The 27,998-nt window shown below is 36.6% G+C and overlaps 1 protein-coding gene across 1 annotated transcript; it reads left to right on the forward strand.

Annotated features, from left to right (window-relative positions):
* Positions 1–5: 5 nt before the first annotated feature.
* On the forward strand, positions 6–27,998 carry LOC143245201 (uncharacterized). Its single transcript, XM_076491257.1, has 10 exons — positions 6–43; positions 2,347–2,424; positions 2,734–2,776; positions 5,732–5,796; positions 6,189–6,243; positions 11,891–11,942; positions 12,126–12,176; positions 16,055–16,175; positions 20,777–20,851; positions 23,428–27,998. The coding sequence occupies exons 1-10, from the start codon at positions 20–22 to the stop codon at positions 23,497–23,499; spliced, it is 636 nt and encodes a 211-aa protein (XP_076347372.1). The 5' UTR covers positions 6–19; the 3' UTR covers positions 23,500–27,998.

The raw sequence follows: 27,998 nt of genomic DNA on the forward strand, positions 1-27,998 counted from the left end.
GGGTAAAGAATGGGGTTCAATGAAAGAGGAACGTCACAAAAGGGTGAGTCGGGAGTTTATGCTTAAAGTAGTTTGCAGAACTTTACAAATGAGCTTGTCGTTTTGATATGACTGACTATTTATTTATAAATGTTGTTAAAGTACCCGTCCCTTCTGACTGGAAAAATTTACGTTAATTCTTTAACTTAACTTATTTCATGTACTTTAAAAAAAAAGTTATTTGTATAAAATATTGCGGTTGTGAAAATCAACATATCTACATTATTTGGGAAAACAGGCACGAATAATGTAAATGCCAAATGTTGTTTTCCAAAGCTCCGCACGCAGGCAAAGCAGCACGGGAAGCGGCCGCCATAACCAAGAGACAGACGAACGCTCGGATAACGATTATTAGCAAAAGATACACAATATCTAACTGTACGCCAGTTCGATTTCCTTCCAACTTTCTTTTCTTACCACTTAACAAATTAATTTACAAAACACACACACAAAACAGTAGCTTCGATATTACGCTATTCACTGGAAGCTAATTGGTCAAAATAAAAGCTGAACATTACTGAGAATATTCAAGAGCAACTTAGGCAATTGGCAATGTTTATTTGTTTGTGTTTTTTTTTTTTTTTTAATTTCGCGCAAAGCTACGCGAGAGCTATCTGCGCTAGCCGTCCCTAATTTAGTAGTGTAAGACTAGAGGGAAGGAAGCTAGTCATCACTACCCACCACCAACTCTGGGGCTATTCTTGTACTAACGAATAATGACATTGACTATTACTTATAACGCTCCTACGGCTGAAAGGGCGAGTACGTTTGATATAACGGAGATACGAACCTGCTACTTTAAGATTACGAGTCAAGCACTTTAACCATCTGGCCATACCGGGTCAGTTGGCAATGTTTTTTTATATTCTGAATCAGACAGAATATAGGTGTTGCCCTCATTCGGCTGTCATTGTGAGTACTATTAAGTTTATTTGAATTACTATTATTTAAATGTCACACAGGAAAAAAAAATTTCTTCGTTAAAATAATGAATGGACGTAGTGCGTGTAAAATATCAAATTAAAGGTTTAGATTATTAAATATAAAAATCATATCACTTCGTATAAAGAATATAAAATGAAATTTGCAGGGCTGAACTAAAAACGAATACTCCCAGCACTTGTACTTTGAACGCTGTTAGATCAGAGGAAGATGATCTTTCAGAGAATTTCAAGTCACTGGCATAAGTTAGGTTGCACTTGATTGGTTGACGCCAACAAGTTTCTGGCACAAGTTGAGCTGTACGTGATTGGTTGACGCCAACAAGTCTCTGGCATAAGCTACGCTGTTCGTGATTGGTTGATGCCAGCAAGTCTCTGGCATAAGTTAAGCTGTACGTGACTAATTGGCGCCAACAAGTCTCTGACATAAGCTACGCTGTATGTGATCGGTTGACACCAACAAGTCTTTGGCACAAGCTATGCTGTACGTGATTGTTTGACGCCAACAAATCTCTGACATAAGCTACGCTGTTCGTGATTGGTTCACGCTAACATGTTTCTGGCATAAGCTACGCTGTTCGTGATTGGTTGATGCCAGCAAGTCTCTGGCATAAGTTAAGCTGTACATGATTAATTGGCGCCAACAAGTCTCTGACATAAGCTACGCTGTATGTGATCGGTTGATGCCAACAAGTCTTTGGCACAAGCTACGCTGTACGTGATTGGTTGACGCCAACAAGTCTTTGGCACATGTTACGCTGTACGTGGTTGGTTGACGCCAACAAGTCTCTGGCATAAGTTAGGATGTACGTGACTGATTGATATAAACACGAGAAGTGTTACGTTTGAATTATTCATGACGTCAGAAAAACAAGTAGGTTCAATATGTCTTGATATAAAAATGATAAAACCCCTAGAGTCCGAGCTCTTTTGAAAAATGGGCTTTTCTTTGTCACGAGTAAACTGAAGAAGAAATGTCTACCTTTCGAAAGGGCACGGCTTATAGGAATTTTATCAAATGATTATTGTTATAATAGGATTCCTATCACTTTCGTGATACTTTATGTGTTAATTTTTAGTATGCTTGATAATTCAAATTTTTTCTAAAATAACGTTTTATTAAAATAATCCAAGACAGTTTTTCGCCTTTTGTTTTAAATATTACAAAATAAGAAAGATTTTAACAGGAGCGTATATCAACACGTTATTGTAGTCAAAATAGTGTACCTGATAAAAATGTTATTGTAGTGCCTTATAAACAAATTATTGTAGTCAGCATAAAGTACCTTATAAACACATTATTCCAGTTTACTCGGTATTTAAATCATGAATTTTAAAATTAGGTTTAATCACCATTTCTCTCCAGTTCACCCCTGATGTTTGTCACATGAAACACTGTGGATCGCGACTTGCAGATCGAAGACCCCCAGTTGCTCGGTGGGAGGTAAAGACCTTTAATAGATTTCTCACGTTTCCTCGAAGCACAATGTTTTGATGTTGTATGTTTTATTGATATTTGTATCGTAATACAATTGAAGTTATTACACTATAAATATGCGTTATAAAACAGATAAAAAGTTATAAACTTTTCATTCGTTTGAAAATTCACTAACTTTACTTTCGTATTTAACTAATTCAAGTGGGAACCATATTTTACACATAGTTGTGTGTCAATAATAACTTACGATGTATTTTTATCTGACGTTTTTTTACATATGTATCCCATTTCTTTCTTCCCTGTGTGCTCTTTCAGACATACCTCCGAGTGAGATCGAATCGGCACGTGCGAATCAGCAGTGAGTAGTTCTTGTTTTGTCTGAAAGTAGATTATGTGTTTAACAAATAAGAAAAATGTGGGTATAGAACTTAATATTAGATGTATAATATGTTGCTCTCCAAAATGGCTTCTGTTTGAAGACGAACATAAATTAACTGAAATAGTAAACCATTGACGTTATTCTCGTGCTTAATTGAAATAGTATGACACTGACATAATTCTCGTGCTTTTGTTTCGTGCTGCGCAGGAGTTTCAATTTAAAGGTACTGGGGGAAAAGAATGTTAGTGTTAAACACAATCATATTATGGGTAACTCATATTAACACATGCACATAGATTATATGTGTAGAAGTAGAAATTATTATCTCCTGAGTTAGAAAATGCCGTAAAAATAATGAAAAAAATGATCCATGATTCGGGTAATTTTACGTATGCATGCCGTGAATTTAGTGGCCACTCACTCCATTGAACAGAACTAAGACTCAACAATGCACTGGTGTGAAACATACATGAAAATCATTTTCACAAGTGGATTACAGAAACAGTATTTCAGACAAGGAGAATCAGTGCCATTGAAGATCTGTAAAACACGTACCACTACTAAGACTAACTCTGGCACTAAAGGCAGATAGCCCTCGTGCAGTGGCCCGGCATAGCCAGGTAGGTTAAGGTGTTCGACTAGTAATGTGAGGGTCGCAGGTTCGAATCCCCGTCGCACTAAACATGATCGTCCTTTCAGCCGTGGGAGCGATATAATGTGACGGTCAATCCCACTATTCGTTGGTAAAAGAGTAGCCCAAGAGTTGGCGGTGGGTGGTGATGACTAGCTTCCTTTCCATTTAGTTTTACACTGCTAAATTAAGGACGGCTGACGCAAACAGCCCTCGTGCAGCTGTGCGGGAAATTAAAAGACAAAACTGGCACTACGATAAAGTCAGTTTTACGCTGGCTGAAGAAAGTGTATCCCAGTTGGACAGCGGTACGACTTCGGACTTACAAAGCTAAAATCAGAGGTTCGATTTCGCTCGGTTTACACAACAGATAGCCAGATGGGGCTTTGCTGTGAGAACACACATACACTCGAGGAAATTACTGAAATGGAGGATTGTTTGTTTGTTTGTTTTGAATTTCGCGCAAAGCTACTCGAGGGCTATCTGCACTAGCCGTCCCTAATTTAGCAGTGTAAGACTAGAGGGAGGACAGCTAGTCATCACCACCCACCGCCAACTCTTGGGGTACTCTTTTACCAACGAATAGTGGGATTGACCGTCACATTATAACGCCCCCACGGCTGAAAGAGCAAGCATGTTTGGTGCGACCGGGATTCGAACCCTCGACCCTCGGATTACGAGTCGAACGCCTTAACACGCTTGGCCATGCCGAGCCCCTGAAAAGGAGGAATAGATTTTGTTAGCGAAAATTAACAGGCATATTATTGTGGCGACAGTGTTAATTCTCTTAGAATAGTAACTTCTTAAGTTACGATGTTGTTCATACCATGGTTTGACAAGGGCTTTATGCCTTATCCTTTTAATTTTTGTAAACTCCACTGATCCACAATTGTTGTACAACCAGTCACGTGTCTTAACACGTTAAACCTGTGGATACTGATTTTGATACTTTCTCCTTAGTATATCATACAAAAGGGGAACCGTGTTGTTAAGTGTTACAGATGGTTTAACACTGACAGTCGACTGTATCGATCGGACGGTTCTGTAAAATGACATCCTACGGTTATCGTACTGGATTGAAGACAACTGAGAAGAGTTCCGCAAGTGACCGCGTGGTACAGGGAATAATTAGTTTAAACCTCACTGTTGAAATATCTCTGTCCCTCCCCTCGTGAGTATGCTTCTGTTATCAAGTGGCCGAAATTGATATTTGTCTTAACAATGGAAATGGTTTCCTCTTCTGTTCCCCTGTCAACCGGAGAGCACTCGGGTCATGGTGACGACACACAGCATGTATTTGTTCAGCTGCGTTTATCCTGTATTTGGTGTTACCTTGAAATATTCGAGAAACCACAGTCGAGCGCGATACAGTCCCAGCGCCATCTGGGAAGGGGGTACCGAGATGTACAATAGGGTCAAATGTAAAATAAATTTGAATTTTGATTAATAACTGGCATTGGTACGAGGAAAGACAACGCCATATCAGTGAGGGGGGTGTCGGGTTCCTCTGGCCCCGATCCTGGTTTGATAGAGAATCAAAGTTACCTGTGAATAAAACTTTTACATACCCTTGTTGTCTTGTGCTAAGGCAGAAAGATCAACAACAGTTGGCTTGAGGGAAACTTTAGAAATTGGGGAGAATTAACCGAGTAATTTATAGAAGAAAACCCTATTTTAGCCGTCTCTCTGATACGTCCGTGTTAGCCCTATTTTTGAAGCAGCATATTAACAAGTAGAAATTACAATCACGTCATTTATATGTAAAAAATAATGAGTAGTGTTTTCGTGTTGTTTTTTTAAATTTCGGGTAAAGCTACACTAGAGCTATCTGCGCTAACCGTCCCTAATTTAGCAGTGTAAGACTAGATGTAAGACAGCTAATCATCACCATCTATAGCTAATTCTTTGGCTACTCTTTTTACCAACGAATAGTGGGGTTGCCTGACACATTATAAAACCCCCACGGCTGAAAGGGCGAGCATGTTTAGTGTGACGAGAACTCGAACCTGCGACCCTTAGGTTACGAGAAGATCGCTTTAACCAATAACAAGTAGTAGAAACTAAAAAGTATCAGATCTGATACATGACTGTCGGGAGTCTTTATCCTTAAAATAATATTTTTTTTTCCTTTTTTTGTAACCTAACTTTTGAAGTAATTTGCGTATCAAAACCTTCTATCATATAATTTATAAACTAGTAGGCTTACAAACATTATTAATTAAAGTCCCTTGATTTAAAAGGGACTTCTTACATCACCAAAGAAGTAAGTTGTAAAACATTTTACTCTCTTTTCCTCGTCCTAGCACGAAACTTGAAGCCTAGAAGAAGAACTCCAGAGGTAGTTCTGCAGGACATGACTGAAAATAAGGTAAGTGGGGCCTCTAATCAACACAAACACTCTCAGAGTTTAATGGGATATATTTTAATTTCACACAAAAAATCCTAGCTTTAAAACATTGTTGAAAAGAATTTCGGATGAGGTTGTGTAGAAATGTCTTTCTAATACGTAAATAAATGAAAATTCAGTTTTCACTTTATGGGTAGGTCCTTTTGTTATAAGAATAGGGAATATATATATCTTGTGTTTATTATGTATGTATTATCATCAGCGGTTTCCTGAACTTTTGTCTCACTGTTACTCTCACTTCAATCTGAGTTTCTTGGTCGATACTTTTCACATCAAACATTACATTTCTTTTCTTTAACGTTAAATAATTTTATCTTCGTACAGTTAAAATTATATTGACGTACCACTTTCAGGATCACGACACAGGAGAACACAGCTTCGTCGAGAGAATGGACACTGGACAAAATAGTGAGTTGTTTAGGGACTTTTTTTTGTTCCTTTAAGGTTTTCGTATGCCTAAGGTAAAAACTGTTAAACTTAGTACAAGAAAGATTAGATAAATGTATTTAGAAATGTGACACGGCTTCACAGTTGACAATGTGCTAAGTAATATTGAATCAGTTTATAACTCCCTTTACGCCAAGAAAACAAATCTTCAAATGTATGTTCTTAAGTGTGTGTGTTTAGCATTGGGCTCCATGTGTGTAAGTAATGTATTTTTTAAAGTGTATGTGTTCAACATTGTGCTTGGTGTGTGTAACTAAAAAATTGTGTAATCCTTTGTTTTTTCTCTCGCAATGGACCGTCTCTCTATAGCTGTTCCTAATTTTGAACAGATGGGCTAGTGGAAAGACAATCAACATTACCCACCGCCATCTCTTAGGCTACTGAAATCAAATAGTGGTATTTCACAATCACTTTTATAGCGCACTCAAAATAGCAGAGTGCCTTTTTGTTTCTTCGCTTTTTCTTTAGCAACTGGAAGCTCACTCCGGGCACACTAGTTTTTGACCACACCCGGATCGCACGTTTTTCAGCGTACATTATTAAGTGTGTATATTCAGCATAAAACTTCATATATCAAAGTGGATGGATAAAGAAGTGGTTAAGGATGTGATGGAGATACTTCCTTCATAATATCAGCCCTTTTACAGAAAATAGATTGAATCAGGTGGACTTGCCTCCTCCATGCTTATAGGCCCCTATACAGAACGTACACTGAATCAGGTGGTCTCACCTCCTCCATGCTAACAGCCCCTATACAGAACGTACAGTGAATCAGGTGGACTCACCTTCTCCATGCTAACAACCCCTATACAGAACGTACACTGAATCAGGTGGACTCACCACCTCCATGCTAACAGCCCCTATACAGAACGTACACTGAATCAGATGGACTCACCTTCTCCATGCTAACAGTCCCTATACAGAACGTACATTGAATCAGGTGGACTCACCTTTTCCATGCTGACAATATCTATACAAAACGTAGACTGAATCAGGTGGACTCTCTTCCTCCGTGCAAAGAGCCCCTATACAGAACAAAGAATAAGTCAGATGAGCTAAGAATAACAAAATACGAAACGCACAAGTTTAAAATTATAGGACATAAACGATTTGTACCAATATTGTTCTATAAGTCGAAGCAGTCATTTTGTGTGATTTAGTAAAAGGGATTGTTCGTATAAAGAACATTGCTAATTTAGTTTTTTTCGCACTAACCCTAATACAGCTCTGCGGTAAAACGTAACTGTATGATACCAAAGAGGTAATCATGTACGAGTAATGCGCTCTTGTGTCTTCGATACATTTTCTACGTATTTTGAAATACGTATTTTTATCTAGTATCTAAAAACAAATCCATTTTATGTTAAACGATATTGTATGATTCTGATAATATATGTGTGTTAGTTAGTTAGAAATTAAACACCATTGGCTACCTGTTTTCTGCCCACGACGAATATAGAAACGCGATATCTAGCGTTGTAAGTCTGCGGACCCGCCGATGTTTCACATTTGGGCCTGGTAATATATTTGTATATTACTCTGAGTATATGTATAGTTAGTAAATGTAATGTTTCTTATCAAATATCTACTTCTTGCGTTAATAAATTGTTATTTTATCAAATACTTGCTTATATAGTTATAAATTATTATTATTTTTATGTATAAATTATTAAGTCATCATTTTTATTAATTATTTATAATTATATAGTTACTACATTCAGAGACAAGACATAACCTGTTAAATACCCTCCCTAGAGTTTATCACCACCTACTGACTTGTACATCAAACGTTTGATCCATACGAGTAGGATTATTACAGGTTTTAACACTCTTCAACACATCAAAAGTTTCGAGTGCAAGTAGGATTTTTACAGCTCTTAACGCTTTCCTACACATCAAACGTATCGAGTGCAAGTGGAATTATTGTAGGTCTTAACACTGACCTACAGTTCAGTTTATCTTTTTAGATAACTCTACAATATAAAGTAATATCTAACATGTTACATAGTAAAGTATTATGGTGAGTGTACGAGTTATTCAAGTTCTGCTCTGAAATCTAACCCTCGACTTCTTTTAATCGTTTTGTTTTTATTCATTTTCCCTTTCGATGAAAGTACTACAGCTCGTTCACTAAATTATAATAGGATGTTAAATCTAATAATTGAAAATGGTACACATCACGGGCGTCAGTTGGGAGATAACAGAATAGGGTCGGACTTCCCCTCAAGCTCAGACTGATCAGGCCATAATGTAGAATACCCGGCTGAATTGATGGTCAGCCTTCTTTGACCCTCTTCCCCAGACTTTTTTTTTTTAATGACGCGTCTGATATAAACAAAAGAAGAGTAAATAATAATTCGAATTAAGGGTTAGTGAGAGATAATAAATCACGTTATTATGACGTGTTCTATCAAATTCATATTGTTCTCGTTTCAAGTAAGGATCACGAGGGATAATGAAAATGCACGTTAGCAAGTGTTTTAACTGGCTGCAATCTCTTGTTCACCTCCTAGTCTTGTCAGAACACACCAAACATGCTCGCCCTTTCAGCCTTTGGGGCGTTATAATGTAACGGTCAATGCCACTATTTGTTAGTACAAGAATAGCTCAAGAGTTGACGGTCGGTGGTGATGACTAACTGCCTTCTCTTTAGTCTTACACTGCTAAATTAGGGACTGCTAGCACAGATAGTCCTCGTGGAGTTTTGCGCAAAATCCAATAAAGCAAAGAGATAAACTTGTCCGAACAACAATATTTCTTCCGACAGAGGGAGGACAAAAATGGATGGTAGAAGTACAAATGGTGGATACTAAGACCTCAACTCGATGTAACAGCGAGAATGGTGGAAAAGATACATTTATTGTAACTAAGTCTACTGTTTATTTATCTGTAGATGAGAAATGTTACCCTTACTACGCTACAACTACAACCAGTTTTAGTTTGTCCTATTAGACTGATTGAAGAAATACATACAGATTAAGAGCCTTCCTTTAAATCGTTAATTTTTAACCAGTATGATGTAGTTTATTAAGCCTTATTATTTTATTTATTTATGCACAACATTGGCAATAGTAATAATTTAAAGACAGAGGATTTTACATTTATTGCACTAATACACAACAACAATGGGTTTCGTTATATTTCTTCCAACTTTTACATCGGGGGTTTACGTTTCCGTAGAGAAAGATCCCGGAAATGGAGTTTCTCTTTTTAATTGATTATTTCATGAGAATTATTTCTGCTAGAATATTTTAATTTTCTTTTAAATACTTTGTATAATGAACGTCCTGCTATCTAACTAAACTTAACATTTTTTAGCTTTTCTCAAAAACATTAATATTACCTTAATAGTTATGACGGAACGCTTAAGTATTATATAATAACAGAAAATAGAGTTTGGGCTAAAACTACGTCAGGATCTAAACAAACAGAGGAATTGTGTTAAAACACCTTAACTCCACATGTGGCCTACGTGTGGATCTGAATGTATAGTTCTAAGGATTTAAAACAACTTCAGTAGTTACGTATGGATCTCGGTAAACAGTGCTATAGTGTTTAAACATGCATTAGATATGTGTGTGATCTAATGTGATCTACATTTGAATCTGAATAAATAATATCCTGGTGTAAAAATACCTTAATTAGGGGTGTGTGTGTGATCTACGTTTGAATTTCTATTTTTTCTATTTGTTTCTATTTGTTCTAAGCAGATAGCTCCACATTGGGTTGTCTGCGTTGTTATCGCTCCTAGTGTTCAGTGCGAATCTGTCAAGCTTTACACTGAAGCAACGAAACATTTGTAATTAATAAAAACAATCTGACAAACACATTACTAGATTGTTTTTAATACTTTATTAATATATATATACTATTTGACTTCGGATATGAACATCAGACAATGAAATTCATTTCTAAAGTTCGAGATAGATGGATAAACATAGATATTAATTGTTGAAGACAAGGTACGTTTTAATCGGTAATATAATTATTGTATAATTTTAATTTTGCTTTTAGAGAACTAATAAACCAAGAGTCTTTCTTGGATGTCTTTCAACTCACAGTTCCCTCTATTTTGGGCCCGGCATAGCCAGGTAGTTAAGGCACTCGACTCTTAATCCAAGGGTCGAGGGTTCAAATTCCCGTCACACCAAACATGCTCGCCCTTTCAGCCATGGGAGCGTTATAACGTCACGGTCAATCCAACTATTCGTTGGTAAAAGAGTAGCCCAAGAGTTGGCAGTGGGGAGTGATGACTAGCTGCCTTCCCTCTAGTCTTACACTGCTAAATTAGGGATGACTAACGCAGATAGCCCTCGTGTAGCTTTGCGCGAAATTCAAAACAAACCAGCCCATCCATTTTGTACGCTTTTCATCCGGAGATGATCGTTTTATGTTTAGAAACTATTAACAGTTTTACTTAACAGGTTTGTGAGCTTAATTATAACAACAGTTTTAAAGAAAGCAGTTTATAGCATATAAGGTAAAACAAAGAAATTGACCATGGTTTTGTCACGAAGGTCGTGTGTTGTAACGAGTAGGAAAAAGTCCCTCACATAAACAGTGTTTTGATTAAATCTTCTGAAAACATGCCTGTAATCTGAGCTATTCAATTCTGTGCCTCACTACGCTCCACTGCTCTGAATGTATGTTTTACACTCCGTATTTTGATATTGTGTAGAATTATTTATTTCAGTGGCGATTCCGTCTCGTGAAATTGGGCTAAAGCATGCGATTAGTTCCCATGAAATTGTGATTGTTTTTTTTTTCCAATGTTGATCTTGTTTTAACCCATTACACGCTGTACTAAAGACTTCTCCATCTATGAGGTTTCCAGTATCACACAAGGGCCGAGTTTTTCCTTTTTCTTCTCTTCAACATGTCGTATCAATCTATTCCAACAAGTAATTCTTAATTCTGGTACTTTCCAGTCGAGAATTCCTACTTTAAAAACTTCCTATGACAATACTTTTCAACGTCGGATATTAAAAATCCAGACATTCTTGAAGCAACTACCGAAAAGAGCAACTCACTCAAGCGGCAATAAACTTCTCGTAAGCCTGACGACGGAACAGCGCACTCGGAGTTCAGTTACAAGATTCCTCTAATTTATGACAAGCCAAGAGTGCGGAAGCTACCCTGAGTGCTAGAGTCCAGAAACCAATGTAGTGCATGTATCCTGGAGTTGCTTGTGGCGCGTGAGTGTGTGTGTCAGGGTACCGATTTTGAGGAGATTTCGGTTGCTCAATGCTTATTGGTGATGAATTAAAGACAATTTCCTCTGCTAACATCCGCTCTGCCCGAGCGTCCACTCCATTGATTGGTTTGTCATTTTATACCATTATTACATCGTTCTAAGGAAAGGACAAAATAAAAATAAAAGATTTTCTAGTCGACTTTCCAATATCCACTTATAAATACACCAAGACATTAATGTAAGAGCAACACTAGTAAATAATAGTGTTATCTATAAAAGTAACACAGTAGACTCGGGTATTTCCATTATTAAAAAAACCCAAAAAACGTACGTTTATCGCTAACATCAAATGGCATCCGTCCAAACAAATTCTTGTATATTTTACACCGTTGTGAATTTTATTATATTTTACAGCTGTGGAAACAGATTCGTGCAAGATGCCAGAGACTGAAGAGAACTCCACTGTGTATCTTTTGGCGCATGGTTGCATACTTATGGTGTTATATCAATTAAAATTTGGATTCGCTAAATTCTACCTCTTGAAAAAAACGAGTGTGGCTTCGATAAACTTAAATGACTTTGAATATCATTTTATATAAATTATATGTGAATAATAGTATGGTTTTTACTTTCTTAATCTTGTGTTCAGCAACATTCGACTCGCCAGCACTAAAACAGAAGACCCTTCACCAGAGGCTAAGTAAGTATCTGCACGTCTTCTTGTTATATATTAGCACAGAACAAGCTATGTGCCCTCACTAATTAAATATACTTTTTTACTGATAAAGATTAGAATATATTGTGTTATCAGCTAGGTGTACATTCGCTGTTAGCGATATTTTCGGCTGTAACATAGATGTAGCCTCATGTATAGACGTAACCTACATCAAGCGAAAACAATCAATCGTTGACTGGGCAGTTAGTATAGCTGAAAACATTTGAATGTATAGTAGGCTTAGTGAAAACGTTTAGACTTTAACTTTGATTAGAGTTTATGTTCCAGTGTAGATTTTGATCTACCAAATTAAAACACAACTAAGTTTTCTAAATGTTTGTTAAACTGTACTAATGAATTAACTAAATAAGTGATTTTCTTACAGTACGGTTTCATGTGTAAACGCAAGAATATAATATCTTTGTCGGATGTTATTTATATTGTTATTAATAGTTTTTGTAGGACGTTTGTTAAATTGTTATTAAATAGCTTTGTTATATCCATGACTGACAACGTCTTTCGTTCAATATCACGGTTCGGCAGGTCAGCTGGGATACAGAGGTATAGCAGCTCACATCAACAACATGAGTAACAACTGTTTCGATGTGAAATGAAACAGGTTGATGAACCTTACTTTTTATGTATTGTATCAAATTTTTCACGTGTCACAATTAGGCTTATGGTATTTCTTAACATAAAATTATTTATCTTGGAACAAAATAGTATTTACTTAACTTTAATTAACCTTTCTCATCATTCACAAGAACTGGCGATGTAATTTTTCTGATTGGAACTGTCTCTAATTTTCAAATTTTATTAACACTGTTCTTAACGTTCCCCCCTCCCTCAGTGGCACAGCGCTTATGTCTACAGACTTGCAAAAATAGAAACCAATTTTGTTCATACTAGTGGTCGGCAAAGCAATGGAAGTGCATTGAACAGACTTATTCTTAATTACAATTAACCAGACTTCTTTATTTAAGACTAAAGAAGTCGATCGTGGCTTAACGGTTAGGATAACAGACAACTGATTTGAGAATTCTGGTTTTAATCTAATTACCATAAACAAAATGCTCTCCATAGTTGGCTACCATGATCAGATATCATTACTCGATTAAAATAGCCCAACAGTTGTTGGTGAGTATTGTTCAATACATATATTCACTGTAACCTGTCACTGCAAAATCAGGGATGGCTAGCATAGATTGATGGACCTTGCAAAGCAATGTCACCTTACTATAAGTGTTGGGGGTAAATAAACTGTGAAAAAACACTCTATGCTGCCTCATTAGAACAAGAAGATGAAAAACACTTCGAGAATTAGATTTTTGTTACGAGGAACATCGTGCTAGTTGAATGGTAATGATACTGTTTAATGAAGTTTAGGAAGGTCATCTATAAGATTCAGTTGAATGGTTTAGTTCTGTTTAATAAACTTTAGAAAGAACGTCTATAAGGCCTAGTTGATTGGTAAAGTCTTGTTTAATGAAGCTAAGGAAGAATGTCTATAAGGCCTAGTTTTAATAGTACAGCTATGTTTAATGAAGCTAAGGAAGAACGTCTATAAGATCTAGTTTTAATAGTAGAGTTCTGTTTAATGAAGCTAAGGAAGAACGTCTATATGGCCTAGTTGAATATTACAGTTATGTTTAATGAAGATAAGGAAGAACATCTATAAGGTCTAGTTTTAATAGTAGAGTTCTGTTTAGTGAAGCTAAGGAAGAATGTCTATAAGGCCTAGTTTTGATAGTAGAGTTCTGTTTAATGAAGCTAAGGAAGAACGTCTATATGGCCTAGTTTAATAGTACAGTTATGTTTAATGAAGCCAAGGAAGAATGTCTATAAGGCCTAGTTTTAATAGTAGAGTTCTGTTTAATGAAGCTGAGGAAGAACGTCTATATGGCCTAGTTGAATAGTACAGTTATGTTTAATGAAGATAAGGAAGAACGTCTATATGGCCTAGTTGCATGGTACAGTTATGTTTAATGAAGCCAAGGAAGAATGTCTATAAGGCCTAGTTTTGATAGTAGAGTTCTGTTTAATGAAGATAACGTCTATATGGCCTAGTTGAATGGTACAGTTATGTTTAATGAAGCCAAGGAAGAATGTCTATAAGGCCTAGTTTTGATAGTACAGTTCTGTTTAATGAAGCTAAGGAAGAACGTCTATATGGCCTAGTTGAATGGTACATTTATGTTCAATGAAGCCAAGGAAGAATGTCTATAAGGCCTAGTTTTGATAGTAGAGTTCTGTTTAATGAAGCTAAGGAAGAATGTCTATAAGGTCTAGTTTTAATAGTAGAGTTCTGTTTAATGAAGCTGAGGAAGAACGTCTATATGGCCTAGTTTTGATAGTAGAGTTCTGTTTAATGAAGATAAGGAAGAACGTCTATATGGCCTAGTTGAATGGTACTGTTATGTTTAATGAAGCCAAGGAAGAATGTCTATAAGGCCTAGTTTTGATAGTAGAGTTCTGTTTAATGAAGCTAAGGAAGAACGTCTATATGGCCTAGTTGAATATTACAGTTCTGTTTAATGAAGCTAAGGAAGAATGTCTATAAGGCCTAGTTGAATGGTACAGTTATATTTAATGAAGCCAAGGAAGAATGTCTATAAGGCCTAGTTTTGATAGTAGAGTTCTGTTTAATGAAGCTAAGGAAGAACGTCTATATGGCCTAGTTGAATGGTACAGTTATGTTTAATGAAGCCAAGGAAGAATGTCTATAAGGCCTAGATTTAATAGTAGAGTTCTGTTTAATGAAGATAAGGAAGAACGTCTATATGGCCTAGTTGAATGGTACAGTTATGTTTAATGAAGCCAAGGAAGAATGTCTATAAGGCCTAGATTTAATAGTAAAGTTCTGTTTAATGAAGATAAGGAAGAACGTCTATATGGCCTAGTTGAATGGTACAGTTATGTTTAATGAAGCCAAGGAAGAATGTCTATAAGGCCTAGTTTTGATAGTAGAGTTCTGTTTAATGAAGCTAAGGAAGAACGTCTATATGGCCTAGTTGAATGGTACAGTTATGTTTAATGAAGCCAAGGAAGAATGTCTATAAGGCCTAGTTTTGATAGTACAGTTCTATTTAATGAAGATAAGGAAGAACGTCTATAAAGCTCACTTGAATGGTAAAGTCTTGCTTAATGAAGCTGAGGAAGAACGTCTATAAGGCCTAGATAAATGATAGAGTTCTGTTTAATGAATGTGTAGAATAATTTAGATCACTTTTGGTGAAGTTATTTTTAATTATTTTTAAAGAACGTCTATAAAGATCAGGAGACTATGCACTCCTGTTTAACAAAGTCACGAATATCATTTTTTTTAATGAAAAGAGACAAACTTCTAATGTTCTTTCCGGTTATCTTATTTACCCAGTAGTAACAAAAATCGATTTTAAACATCACTTCTTCCCCCTCTATCGAACTACACTAAACTTGTCTAAACTCATTTTGAAACCAGTGTCAAACTTGTGTGGATTCAACTTTCACTACATATTATTTGTACCGTTCCCAGTTTGTCACATCTTTTATTTTTTCATGTTATCTAATCTAATTAAAAGCAAAGCGAGCTCGAACAGTTCCCCCTCTTTCCTGTGATTCTGTTTCCGACTCCAACAAACCACGTGATCTCCACATTTTATGCAGGAAATTGACATTCTTCATCAAGCATGTTAATCACGTAAAGATTTCTAAAACTATGAGGACAATTTCTAAAAGGCATGTTTTAACAGTGTTTACAATTCCCCTAGGGACATTCAAGTGTCCCTTCTATTGAAGTATATATTTGTGTATTGTGCACCCTCCGTACTCTGTGTAACGCCTAATTTTCTGTAACACTTATCACTAAAATTCTTTATTCCCAGGGTAGTCCAGATTGACGAAAATGCTGATTTTAGCGGGTTGATTAGTGTGCTCCAAGTCCAACTCCAACAACTCCAGAAACGACGACATTCTTTACCGACAATAAAGTGTCAGCAGTGTCAGGTACAGTGCGTTACAGTCAACTTTTTAAGGTACAGTAGATTAGAGTCAGTCATGTCATGTAGAGTACGTTAGTATCAGCTGTGTCAGGTAAAGTACGTTAGGGTCAGCTCTGTCAGGTGCAGTATGTTAGTGTGGTATGAAGTACATTAGGGTTATACTCTAAATAACGTACAGTAATTTAATATTTTTGTAATATTTTAAAGTAACCAGCTTAGTATTTATTTGTTTATTTTGAATTTCGTGAAAAGCTAGCCGTCCCTAATTTAGCACTGTAAGAGTAGAGTGAAGGCAGTTAGTCATCACCACCCATCGCCACCTCTTGGGCTACTCTTTTACCAACGAATAATGGGACTAATCGTCACATATAACGCCCCACGGTTGAAAGGGTGAGCACGTTTGGTGTGACGGGGGACAGGGTTTTGAACCTGCGAACTTCAGATTACGAATCGAGCGCTCTAACCGCCTGGCTATGCCGGGCCGACAAGTTTGCTCAGGAGTTCTGTAATGAGGCACAATCAAACTATTCAAATTATTATCTATTATTATATTCAGCAGATATTAGCTAGGGTTAGCTGTAATACACATAAGAGATAATTAACGTATGTATAAGATATTAACTTTGCAAACATTTCTAGTATGGATAACATTAAATATAGTGGAGTATCTATTTGTTAACTAGAGCACAAGTGTTTTGAATGTTAAACAAACGAAAAGAAAAAGCAACAGAACAGCAGTTAATTAATTTTTTTTCGACAAGATCAAAGTAAAGTATGGCTCGAGTGATGAAACAAGTCAAAGGTTATTTGGTGGAAACTGAATTCACTGGCATGTGGAAAACCTAGTATTTTAAACCTATAAACTATGATCGATCTTATCTAAAACTGTAGTTCACCATAAACTGTACAGTACACAGGAACAGTGGTGGAACATGTTTCTCCCTAAGATAATGAACTGAGGCTACTCACATACAATGTAAAACAAAAAATAGTTCACTAGTAGCTATAGAACAATAGCCCAGTAGTAGCTATAGCACAGTAGTTCAGTAGTAGTTATAGAACAGTAGTTCAGTAGTAGCTATAGAACAGTAGTTCAGTAGTAGCTATAGAACAGTAGCCCAGTAGTAGCTATAGCACAGTAGTTCAGTAGTAGCTATAGAACAATAGCCCAGTAGTAGCTATAGCACAGTAGTTCAGTAGTAGTTATAGAACAGTAGTTCAGTAGTAGCTATAGAACAGTAGTTCAGTAGTAGCTATAGAACAGTAGCCCAGTAGTAGCTATAGCACAGTAGTTCAGTAGTAGCTATAGAACAATAGCCCAGTAGTAGCTATAGCATAGTAGTTCAGTAGTAGCTATAGAAAAATAGCCCAGTAGTAGCTATAGCACAGTAGTTCAGTAGTAGTTATAGAACAGTAGCCCAGAAGTAGCTATAGCACAGTAGTTCAGTAGCAGCTATAGAACAATAGCCCAGTAGTAGCTATAGCACAGTAGTTCAGTAGTAGCTATAGAACAGTAGCCCAGAAGTAGCTATAGCACAGTAGTTGAGTAGTAGCTATAGAACAATAGCCCAGTAGTAGCTATAACACAGTAGTTCAGTAGTAGCCATGGAACAATAGCCCAGTAGTAGCTATAGCACAGTAGTTCAGTAGTAGCCATGGAACAGTAGCCCAGAAGTAGTTACAGCATAGTAGTTGAGTAGTAGCTATAGAACAATAGTCCAGTAGTAGCTATAGCATAGTAGTTCAGTAGTAGCTATAGAAGAGTAGTCCAGTAGTAGCCATTGAACAATACTCCAGTAGTAGTTATAGTGTAATAGTTTAGGAGTAGCTATAGAACAGTAGTTCAGTAGTAGTTATAGAACAGTAGTTCAGTAGTAGTTATAGAACAGTAGTTCAGTAGTAGCTATAGAACAGTAGTTCAGTAGTAGCTATAGAACAATAGTTCAGTAGTAGCTGTAGCACAGTAGTTCAGTAGTAGCTATAGAACAGTAGCCCAGAAGTAGCTATAGCACAGTAGTTGAGTAGTAGCTATAGAACAATAGCCCAGTATTAGCTATAGCACAGTAGTTCAGTAGTAGCCATGGAACAATAGCCCAGTAGTAGCTATAGCACAGTAGTTCAGTAGTAGCCATGGAACAGTAGCCCAGAAGTAGTTACAGCATAGTAGTTGAGTAGTAGCTATAGAACAATAGTCCAGTAGTAGCTATAGCATAGTAGTTCAGTAGTAGCTATAGAAGAGTAGTCCAGTAGTAGCCATTGAACAATACTCCAGTAATAGTTATAGTGTAATAGTTTAGGAGTAGCTATAGAACAATAGTCCAGTATTAGCTATAGAACAGTAGTTCAGTAGTAGTTATAGAACAGTAGTTCAGTAGTAGTTATAGAACAGTAGTTCAGTAGTAGCTATAGAACAGTAGTTCAGTAGTAGCTATAGAACAATAGTTCAGTAGTAGCTATAGCACAGTAGTTCAGTAGTAGCTATAGAACAGTAGCCCAGAAGTAGCTATAGCACAGTAGTTGAGTAGTAGCTATAGAACAATAGTCCAGTAGTAGCTATAGTATAGTAGTTCAGTAGTAGCCATTGAACAATAGTCCAGTAGTAGCTATACCACAGTAGTTCAGTAGTAGCTATAGAACAATAGCCCAGTAGTAGCTATAGCACAGTAGTTCAGTAGTAGCTATAGAACAATAGCCCAGTAGTAGCTATAGCACAGTAGTTCAGTAGTAGCTATAGCACAGTAGTTCAGTAGTAGCCATGGAACAGTAGCCCAGAAGTAGTTACAGCATAGTAGTTGAGTAGTAGCTATAGAACAATAGTCCAGTAGTAGCTATAGCATAGTAGTTCAGTAGTAGCTATAGAAGAGTAGTCCAGTAGTAGCCATTGAACAATAGTCCAGTAGTAGCTATAGCACAGTAGTTGAGTAGTAGCTATAGAACAATAGCCCAGTAGTAGCTATAGCACAGTAGTCGAGTAGTAGCTATAGAACAGTAGCCCAGAAGTAGCTATAGCACAGTAGTTGAGTAGTAGCCATGGAACAATAGCCCAGAAGTAGTTACAGCATAGTAGTTGAGTAGTAGCTATAGAACAATAGTCCAGTAGTAGCTATAGCATAGTAGTTCAGTAGTAGCTATAGAAGAGTAGTCCAGTAGTAGCCATTGAACAATAGCCCAGTAGTAGCTATAGCACAGTAGTCGAGTAGTAGCTATAGAACAGTAGCCCAGAAGTAGCTATAGCACAGTAGTCGAGTAGTAGCTATAGAACAGTAGCCCAGAAGTAGTTATAGCACAGTAGTTAAGTAGTAGCTATAGAACAATAGCCCAGTAGTAGCTATAGCACAGTAGTTCAGTAGTAGCCATGGAACAGTAGCCCAGAAGTAGTTACAGCATAGTAGTTGAGTAGTAGCTATAGAACAATAGTCCAGTAGTAGCTATAGCATAGTAGTTCAGTAGTAGCTATAGAAGAGTAGTCCAGTAGTAGCCATTGAACAATAGTCCAGTAGTAGCTATAGAACAATACTCCAGTAGTAGTTATAGTGTAATAGTTTAGGAGTAGCTATAGAACAATAGTCCAGTAGTAGCTATAGAACAGTAGTTCAGTAGTAGTTATAGAACAGTAGTTCAGTAGTAGCTATAGAACAGTAGTTCAGTAGTAGCTATAGAACAGTAGTTCAGTAGTAGCTATAGAACAATAGTCCAGTAGTAGCTATAGAACAATACTCCAGTAGTAGCTATAGCACAGTAGTTCAGTAGTAGCTATAGAACAATAGCCCAGTAGTAGCTATAGCACAGTAGTTCAGTAGTAGCTATAGAACAATAGCCCAGTAGTAGCTATAGCACAGTAGTTCAGTAGTAGCTATAGAACAGTAGCCCAGAAGTAGCTATAGCACAGTAGTTGAGTAGTAGCTATAGAACAATAGCCCAGTAGTAGCTATAGCACAGTAGTTCAGTAGTAGCTATAGAACAGTAGCCCAGAAGTAGCTATAGCACAGTAGTTGAGTAGTAGCTATAGAACAATAGCCCAGTAGTAGCTATAGCACAGTAGTCGAGTAGTAGCTATAGAACAGTAGCCCAGAAGTAGCTATAGCACAGTAGTTCAGTAGTAGCCATGGAACAGTAGCCCAGAAGTAGTTACAGCATAGTAGTTGAGTAGTAGCTATAGAACAATAGTCCAGTAGTAGCTATAGCATAGTAGTTCAGTAGTAGCTATAGAAGAGTAGTCCAGTAGTAGCCATTGAACAATAGTCCAGTAGTAGCTATAGAACAATAGTCCAGTAGTAGCTATAGAACAGTAGTTCAGTAGTAGTTATAGAACAATAGTTCAGTAGTAGCTATAGAACAGTAGTTCAGTAGTAGCTATAGAACAATAGTTCAGTAGTAGCTATAGAACAGTAGTCCAGTAGTAGCTATAGAACAATAGTTCAGTTGTAGTTATAGCATAGTAGTTCAGTAGTAGCTATTGAACTGTAGTTTGGGAGTAGCTATTGAACAGTAAGTAGTCCAAGAGCTATAACCAACGTGTTAAGTCCCCACAAGTATATAATATTTTCTAACATGAACAATATTTTCCAGTCGATTAATTTCTACAGTGTATTTTACTTTCTACAGGACCTGTATGTAAAGCCTGTGGTGTCTGTCTGTTGCTGGCATGTCCACTGTGAACGTTGTTGGTTGCAGACATTGGTAAGTGTCGTGTTACAGGCGTTGGTTATGCTCATTTATGAAACAATTGAATGTGAAATGTTAGCTTCACGTTTTCATACCATGTAAAGTACGTTATTGTTTAGCTGTGTCAGATACAGTACATTAGTGTCAACTGCCTTAGGTTTAGTACATCAGTGTCAACTGTATCACGTACAGTACATTATTCTCTGTTATATCAGATACAGTACGTTAGTGTCAGCTGTGTCAAGCACAGTACGTTAGTGTCAGTTGTTTCAGGTACACTACATCAGTGTCAACTCTATCACATACGTTAGTGTGAACTGTGCGGGTACAGTGCATTAGTGTCAGCTGTGTCAGGTACAGTACGTTAATGTTAGCTGTGTCAAGTGCAGCACGTTAGTGTTTAACTGTATCAGGTACAATACATCAGTATCAACTCTACTGCGTGCAGTACATTAGTGCCATCTGTGTCAGGTACAGCACATTAGTGTTGTGGTATTAGTTGTTTGTGTCCTACTTTTAATAACATGCAGTAATTTAATACTCTTGTGATAAATTAAAGTAACCGACTCAATAGTGTTTAGGAGTTCTTTAATGAGGTACACTCAAGCTACTGGAGTTCTTTAATGAGGTACACTAAAGCTACGTTTTTTTATCTTACGCATGCGTTACAACGTTAACTATAAAGCTCTAACAGTACAAGAGTGGATAAAATCTGTTGAATAAATTTGTCACAAATAAGTGTCAGAGCTGTACATGGAAGAAGGACGGTCCCACGAACTATGCATCTTCTGTATACTGTTTCTATTTAACGTATTCTATTCACAAAATATAAAATTGACGCATTGGGAAAATTTCAGTAGAAAAACCTTAAAAACTGTTCAAAGTGTATTGAATGACTAAGTATAGAAATCAAACAACGTTACATCACCTGTAGAAATACGGCCGTTTGTGAGTTGTTACACTCGCAGCTGTCCCAGTCCGTGTCTTCATAAATCTGAGTAATTTGTCTGATTCCTTGTGTTCTTCTACGCAAGAAACATAATATTAATAAAGTTTAACTTGTTATTTCGTGATCAACCACAGTATTGTAGTGAAATCACTGTAAAACTGTTTTATTATGATAGATAAATTCTGTAATATGGAGAGTTGTGTGCTTTTGACCTTTGCACGTGTGACATGAGTTGCAAACTTAATTATTTCTAGAGGATTTATTTATTTTTTAAGGATTAGACAGTTCACGGTTTGCGTTCACATGTTAGTAGGGTCATCGGAACTCAACAATACAAGAATATTGGCGGTGGGTGTTGTTGACAACTGCCTTTCCTTTGGTTTATCAGCTCAAAAGTAAGAATGAACACATGTTGATGAAACTGTGTAGCTATTCGGGAAATTAAGAAAGAGAGAAACAAACCTAAGTTAATAAATTACGGTTAACAACTCCTTCCGTAATTGTCTAATATTAACATAAAGAATTAGGGTATAGGTTTCTTTGAACCGGTTCGTTTCTGCTCTGCCACCATTAGAAGAGGGAAAGCAGTACCATAGTTTTTCGCCCAGGTCTAACAGGGGGTCCTTTTAACAAACAAAGGGAAAGCACTACAAAACTGTAGCACGGGTCTCACAGTAGAGAGAAGGGGTAATTGATAAGAGGAAGCAGGACGAAAACTGTTACAGATCTCACAGTAGGGGGGTTGACAAATGAAGAGAAAGCATTGGGGGGATCCTTGTTTGGTTCTTAAGGGTTTCGTTTGTTTTGAATTTCGCGCAAAACTACTCGGGGACTATTTGCGCTAGCCGTCTTTAATTTAGCAGTGTAAGACTAGAGGAAAGGCAACTAGTCATCACCACCCACCGCCAACTCTTGAGCTACTCTTTTATCAACGAATAGTGGGATTGATCCTAACATAATAATGCCCCCACGGCTGAAGGGGGAGCATTTTCCTGTGGCGGGGATTCGAACCCGTGACCTTCAGATTACAAAGTCAAACGCCTTAACCACCTGGTCATGCCTGGCCCAGACTAAGGGAAAGCTTTGCCTAAACTGTAGCACAGGGTCTCACAGAAGGGCTGGGGAGTCTTGTTAAGAAACAAATAGAAAATAGTAACAAAGATTTAACGCATAACTTATTACAACAGTGGGTTTGTTGTTCTTGTTGTTGGTCAAAAAGAGAAAGGAAAGTAGTCTGAAGTACGAGAATAATAATAAATGTCAAATGTCAAAAACACAACAACCTCAAAACTGTAAGTGTTCGCTGAATTTGTCGGTGTAGAGGTGAATATTAATTAATTTAGAGTTGAAATTTGTCGACTCTGAAAAAAGATAATTTATTCTGACGCATTTGTTTCTAGAGAAATAATGCAATCTTAAAACCAGAATATTCTTAAAACCAGAATATTCCCATGTTACTCAGAAATGCTTTTATATACGACATTAAGCGTAAAGCAATTGTCGTCCTTCAAGGGTTTTTTTACAAGTCTATCATAACGAAATTTCAACCTTTTGTGGCTATAGAACAGTGATGAAAGATTATAGTTCTGAAAAAAATAATTCTAACAAAATACTTAGATTTCTTATTATTTCTTTGCTCCAGGGAGTTAAGCGAGTATGCCCCCAGTGTGACACCATTACTTTCCCTTCAGACTTGAGAAGACTAAATATCTGAAGAATTTTATCCCCATTGCTTGAAACACCGGTGTTACTTCGTTCTATCTCATCAGCTGAATCTTCAGATAAAATTCTTGTTTCTCCAGATGACTGAAGGTGATACAATGACCTTTACTTTGTTGAAGAAATCACTGTTTTTGAATCGTTTGTGTGTGTGTATGTGTGTGACGAAGATAAAACGGAATAACGAACAGAACTTGAAGAGGGATAGCGAATAGACCTCGTGGTGTATTGTAAACTAAAGGTGAAAGTGAAGAAACGCCTCACGATGAACTGTACACCTAAAGTGAAAGTGTAGAAGACATCTTGTACTGTAAACCAAAGGTAAAAGTGAAAAAAGGCCTCGTGGTGCACAGTTAACCTAACGTAAACTGTTCATCGCCAAATATTGTGTTTTTGAAACAGTTTTTACTGTACAGTGATGGGTTTCTGAAACGTCACTTATCACAAGATGAATGTTTCCGAGATAATGCTTAGAATAGAATGATGTGTCTCTGAGGCAGTGTTTACAGCAGAGTTGAATAGATGGTTTGTGTTTCTGAAGCAGTGTTCACAGCAGAGTTGAAAAGAATGATGTGTTTCTGAGGCAGTGTTTACAGCAGAGTTGAATAGAATGATGTGTTTCTGAGGCAGTGTTTACAGCAGAGTTGAATAGAAGGATGTGTTTCTGAGGCAGTGTTTACAGCAGAGTTGAATAGAATGATGTGTTTCTGAGGCAGTGTTTACAGCAGGGTTGAAGAGAATGATGTGTTTCTGAGGTAGTGTTTACAGCAGAGTTGAAGAGAATGATGTGTTTCTGAGGCAGTGTTTACAGCAGAGTTGAATAGAATGGTGTGTTTCTGAGGCAGTGTTTACAGCAGAGTTGAATAGAGTGATGTGTTTCTGAGGCAGTGTTTACAGCAGAGTTGAATAGAATGATGTGTTTCTGAGGCAGTGTTTACAGCAGAGTTGAATAGAATGATGTGTTTCTGAGGCAATGTTTACAGCAGAGTTGAATAGAATGATGTGTTTCTGAGGCAGTGTTTACAGCAGAGTTGAAGAGAATGATGTGTTTCTGAGGCAGTGTTTACAGCAGAGTTGAATAGAATGATGTGTTTCTGAGGCAGTGTTTACAGCAGAGTTGAATAGAGTGATGTGTTTCTGAGGCAGTGTTTACAGCAGAGTTGAAGAGAATGATGTGTTTCTGAGGCAGTGTTTACAGCAGAGTTGAATAGAATGATGTGTTTCTGAGGCAGTGTTTACAGCAGAGTTGTTGTTGGATCCAACTCTTCCATGAGCAGGGTCTTTTGTGTTTAGCTGCTGAAATCAAACGTGGACAAAACAAGTATTTAGTTTGTAAAGATCAAAAATATATCTGGATATAATGTTTACCAGATTTATCATTTGGTTTATGCGTCTGCTTTAGATCCGAACTCTTTAATTATCTAATGGAAGAATGCTTAGATGTTTCGTTGTGGGGGAACTTTAATTTTAGCTAACATTCATGAGGATTTCTCATTACGTCCATAAGCCCACAAACTAACTACAATTGTTTACATGGTGTCGACAGGTGTAATGAAATAACGTTTACATGAAGTTTTAAAAAAATCGCAAGAATATTTAATTTATCGCGGGCTAATAATACACATATTCCATTATTTTTATGTGCTAGTCCGATTTTTTGTTCTCTTCGATCGAAATGATAGAAAGAGGAGACAAAACTGGTGGGCTGAGAAATTGTTGGATTTTCAACGGCAGTAGAAAAAACTAAGAGAGTTAATCTTCACTACCTGTTATTGTTTGTTTGTTTTTTGTTTTTGAATTTCGCACAAAGCTACTCGAGGGCTATCTGTGCTAGCCGTCCTTAATTTTGCAGTGTAAGACTAGAGGGAAGGCAGCTAGTCATCATCACCCACCGCCAAATCTTGGGCTACTCTTTTACCAACGAATAGTGGGATTGACCGTCACATTATAACGCCCCCACGGCTTAAAGGGCGAGCATGTTTGGCGCGACGAGGATTAGAACCCGCGACCCTCAGATTACCAGTCGCATGCCTTAACGCGCTTGGCCGTGTCGGGCCTTTACCTGTTATTAAATCTATGGTGTTTTTTAACAGTTATTAGAAACTGATCATTTTTATACCTCCATACGAACTCGTAACAAAGAATTCTTTACAGGTGATTAAATATTCTACTCTTTTCCATTAAGATCTTTAATCTTCCAGTGAAGGATGAATAATTTCTGTGATGAAACACGTGAAATATTAGTTGGATTTTAATAGAAAATGTATAGAGAAAACGTTTCCTTGAATGTATTAAGCTAGTTGTCCCAACATCTCAACAATATCTTAGTAATTCATTTATAATATTAGCTATTTATAGCAACATTAAACATTTCTTTACCGACTCGGTGAAGCGGAGGGCAGACTGCAGGGTTTTATATTCCCGCTGCTTTATCCAAGCCCGTTTCCTTGGTTGTGGTTTCGCTAGATAGTAGATAGGGACAGTGGGAATTTCGGTAATTCATTAGATATTCATCCGAGTAGTATCTTAGCGCCCTTCATCATTATCATTAGCTATGTTTACCAACATTTCAACAATATTCTAAAGTAATTCATCTATGATCTGAATATTCATTCCAACACATTAATAATATCGTCCCCCATTGCTACAGCGGTAGGTATTCAGATCTACAACGCTAGAATCAGGGGTTCGATTCCCTTCGCTGGTCACAACAGATAGCCCGATGTAGCTTTGCTATAAGGAAACACGTAAAAACACTTCAGCAATATCCTAAAGTCATTCATCTATAATATTGAATATTCATTCCAACAACTCAACAATATCCTAAAGTCATTCATCTATAATGTTAAATTCATCCCAACAACTCAACAATATCCTAAAGTCATTCATCTATAATGTTAAATTCATCCCAACAACTCAACAATATCCTAAAGTCATTCATCTATAATATTGAATATTCATCCCAACAACTCAACAATATCCTAAAGTCATTCATCTATAATGTTAAATTCATCCCAACAACTCAACAATAAATTCCCTAAAGTCATTCATCTATAATGTTAAATTCATCCCAACAACTCAACAATATCCTAAAGTCATTCATCTATAATGTTAAATTCATCCCAACAACTCAACAATAAATATCCTAAAGTCATTCATCTATAATGTTAAATTCATCCCAACAACTTAACAATATCCTAAAGTCATTCATCTATAATGTTAAATTCATTCCAACAACTCAACAATATCCTAAAGTCATTCATCTATAATATTAAATTCATCCCAACAACTCAACAATATCCTAAAGTCATTCATCTATAATGTTAAATTCATCCCAACAATTCAACAATATCCAAAAGTCATTCATCTATAATATTAACGATACAACAGTTTATCATTAGTAATTTTTCCCAACTATATGTTTATTGAAAATCCTTATTGGTTTGCAATTGTTTTGAATATTAGTTTATGAAAGTTATTGAACATTACAGGATAAATTATTTGGTTCTTCACCAGGATAAGTCTTGAAATTTATATGTTTTGATTTATTCTTTTGAAGAAAGTTTTTTAAAGTAGTCATGTTCGTTTCTAAGCTCTGTTTTGTACTCATATTTGATAATTATTCAATAATGTTTGTTTATAAGGTATAAAATACTATTTCCTTACATTAGAAGAAAAACGTTTTCTTTGAAGCCAATATAAGACTTTTATCAGTTTTAGCACTTCAGGAAGTTCCACTGATCGGTGTAGTAACGGATCATATTCACATGACATTTAGGAAGTTCAGGAACTTTCACTGGTCTGTGTAGTAACGTATCATATTTACATGACTTTTAGAAGTTCAGGAAGTTTCACTGATCTCTCTAGTAATGGATCATATTTACATGACTTTTAGTAAGTTACACTGGTCTGTGTAGTAACGGATCATATTTACATGACTTTTAGGAACATCCACTGTCGGTGTAATAATGCATCATATTTATATTATTTTTAGAAACTTCCACTGTCGGTGTAGTAATGGATGATATTTACATGACTTTTAGGAACTTCCACTGGTCTGTTTAGTAATGGATCATATTTACATGAGTTTTAGGAACTTCCACTGTCGGCGTAGTAATGGATGACATTTACATGACGTTTAGAAGTTCAAGAAGTTTAACAGGTTGATACAGTAGCGAATCACGTGTACCTGGATTTTACAAATTAAAGAAGTTTACGTATCATTCGGTGTAGTAATGAATCATATGTACATGATTTTATAAGTTCAGGAAATTTCATTAATTGGTGTAATAAAGAAACATATACATAACTACCAGTAGTAAAAGAAGTTCAATTAATTAGCGTAGTCATGTACCTTGTGCAATGCCGGAGAATTTCTCCAGCGTGTATATACGATACCCCTATTGTGGCTTAAAAACACCTATTATTTCCTGTATCAAAAGGATGGTTTTTGTTGTGTTTCTTAGAAAATATATTACAATCAATATAGAAATA

This window comes from Tachypleus tridentatus, chromosome 2 (genome assembly GCF_004210375.1).
Source record: "Tachypleus tridentatus isolate NWPU-2018 chromosome 2, ASM421037v1, whole genome shotgun sequence".
NCBI lineage: Eukaryota > Metazoa > Arthropoda > Merostomata > Xiphosura > Limulidae > Tachypleus > Tachypleus tridentatus.

Bases quoted from the DNA above. Each gene is read 5' to 3' on its own strand.
- LOC143245201 (XM_076491257.1), top strand. From the start codon at position 20: ATGAAAGAGGAACGTCACAAAAGG. The intron at 44-2,346 runs GTGAGTCGGGAG...ATTTCTCTCCAG, and splicing joins AAGAGGAACGTCACAAAAGG to TTCACCCCTGATGTTTGTCA. The intron at 11,943-12,125 runs GTATCTTTTGGC...TCTTGTGTTCAG, and splicing joins ACTGAAGAGAACTCCACTGT to CAACATTCGACTCGCCAGCA.